The 1,853-nt window shown below is 39.6% G+C and overlaps 1 protein-coding gene across 1 annotated transcript in view; it reads right to left on the bottom strand.

The window, feature by feature from the left end:
* Positions 1 to 1,412: 1,412 nt before the first annotated feature.
* Positions 1,413 to 1,853, bottom strand: part of LOC147622422 (uncharacterized) — a 1,908-nt gene continuing 1,467 nt past the window's right edge. The window contains exon 1 of the mRNA XM_086822644.1: positions 1,413 to 1,853. This exon is cut by the window's right edge and continues 1,467 nt beyond it. Coding sequence (XP_086678770.1) covers positions 1,590 to 1,853 — 264 coding nt within the window. The 3' untranslated portion in view covers positions 1,413 to 1,589.

The raw sequence follows: 1,853 nt of genomic DNA, 5'->3' as shown, positions 1-1,853 counted from the left end.
ATTGTTTTTTTTTACTGTGTCAATTTTGAAGCTAGAATATAGTTACCTTGAGCTCGAGCACAGTATAAATTTGGTAACCACCTTGGAACCGAACGACTAAAAAGTTACAAATTGTAATCTAATTTAGATTGATGATTATCATTTGGTAACTTTGCACTAGTAAAAATTTACCAAATGATAACTCACCTTTTAAGAAAAATTACCATTAGGGTTTTTCTATAAGCCTATATGATGCATGCTTAACAAGGCTCAAATTGATAACTTGAGGCTCACCAAGTAGAAATCACTATAATATCTTGCTATTTTTTCCAAACAACTGATAGAAATAGCTTTAATTTTTTGAAACTCATACAACATCTAGCATGTATGAAAGAAATGAAGAGATCTTTGGAAACTTTAAGATCTAGAAAATTACCAAATTATAACTCAAAATTTGGAATATGTTACCAATGGTAATTTTATGAAAATCTCAAATTTATACTATGAGCTCGAGCCTAGTTACCTTAACCAAAGCAAAAGTGGGTCTTTGGAATGATGAAGACAAGATCGATGTCCACGTGTAGAGCATCCCGCGACAAAGCAGAGCACGTGGCTGGTTTTTAACTAAAAATTTGGAAATTGGAATCGTTAATTTCAAGGTTGAACTAAATTACAACTTTGGAAATTGGGAGTAAAGCGCGGCGCCGTCGTCTGGTTGAACGTGCGCGTGTCGTATTTGTGCTAAGGTTCCTCGAGTCATATGAGCAGAAGGATCGCAATGGGGGCGCAGTGGCCGAGGCACATGCATCCAAAAACGCAACTGTAAAGGATACTTTAGAAAACATGCATGCCATAATGCAGCTTATAAAAGCCAAGTGCACAGAAAGCAGCTAAAGAGAGCATAAGCACACCCCCAAAATCATCTCAATGGCTACCACATGCATGCACATCGTTCAAGTAATCAAAGGAGTGCCTCTTTATCTGTTACATTTTTCCAGGCGTTCATGACTGAGAGGAATATCAAGTATGAGCAAAAAATTATTGGTTTGCTCATTTCTACCTCCAATATGCTGACACACAGGTCTCTTTGTACTGCACCCAAGTCTCTCCTTCGCTTTCTCCTTGCATCTATTGCACAAGATGTCTTGAGGCACAGGTCCCCATGCAGATTACCATTGAGCCTCCATATCTCTCACACTGTTTTTCCCACATACTTGTTATGTAGAGACACCAAACAGACGTTAACTGATAAAGCCTCAAGGGCTTTGTATGAAAGGAGCTCAGTAATGGCCCCACTTTGCGCTCTAAGCACCTAATTTGCTTCCTTCTAAAGCTCAATTCTTCCCCTCACCCATCCTCTACCCTTGCCAAACCTAACAGGATGCACTAAGAATATGTAGTCACTAGCAAAGCTTGCGATGGAATTCCTTTGATCAAGACAAAATTGATAGATTGACCATCTATCGCCACGACAACTTCAGTATATTGTTAGCAAAACAGTACAGAGTAGATGGCATGTAAGCTTGCCTAAACGATCTAGCCAGACCATCGAAAAAAAGTTATCATTCTGCATGCTGGTGAGCTCTTCGAGGTTTTCAGAGCAGATACAATCACTCGATCTGCTTTCCCTTTGGCAGTTGCTGAATAGCATAAAACATCTTCCTACGAGAACCAACTGCAGTGATCCCCATCTCCTTAAGATCATCAATGGTTAGAAATGGCAAAACTTCTGTATCGACCTCATGAGTCTTGAACTGATGTGCATATTTACTCAAGCCAAGATCATGCAACCATCCCCTTATTCCTCTCAAAAGGGAAGAACACTGCCTTGCTGAATGTTGCACCTGCTCTAAGTGCTGGTCAACATTATTGTT

Source organism: Cibotium barometz, chromosome 28, assembly GCF_041138505.1.
Source record: "Cibotium barometz isolate CiBa-2024 chromosome 28, ASM4113850v1, whole genome shotgun sequence".
NCBI classification, from domain to species: Eukaryota; Viridiplantae; Streptophyta; class Polypodiopsida; order Cyatheales; family Cibotiaceae; genus Cibotium; species Cibotium barometz.
This window is presented reverse-complemented; position numbering and strand designations above follow the sequence as displayed.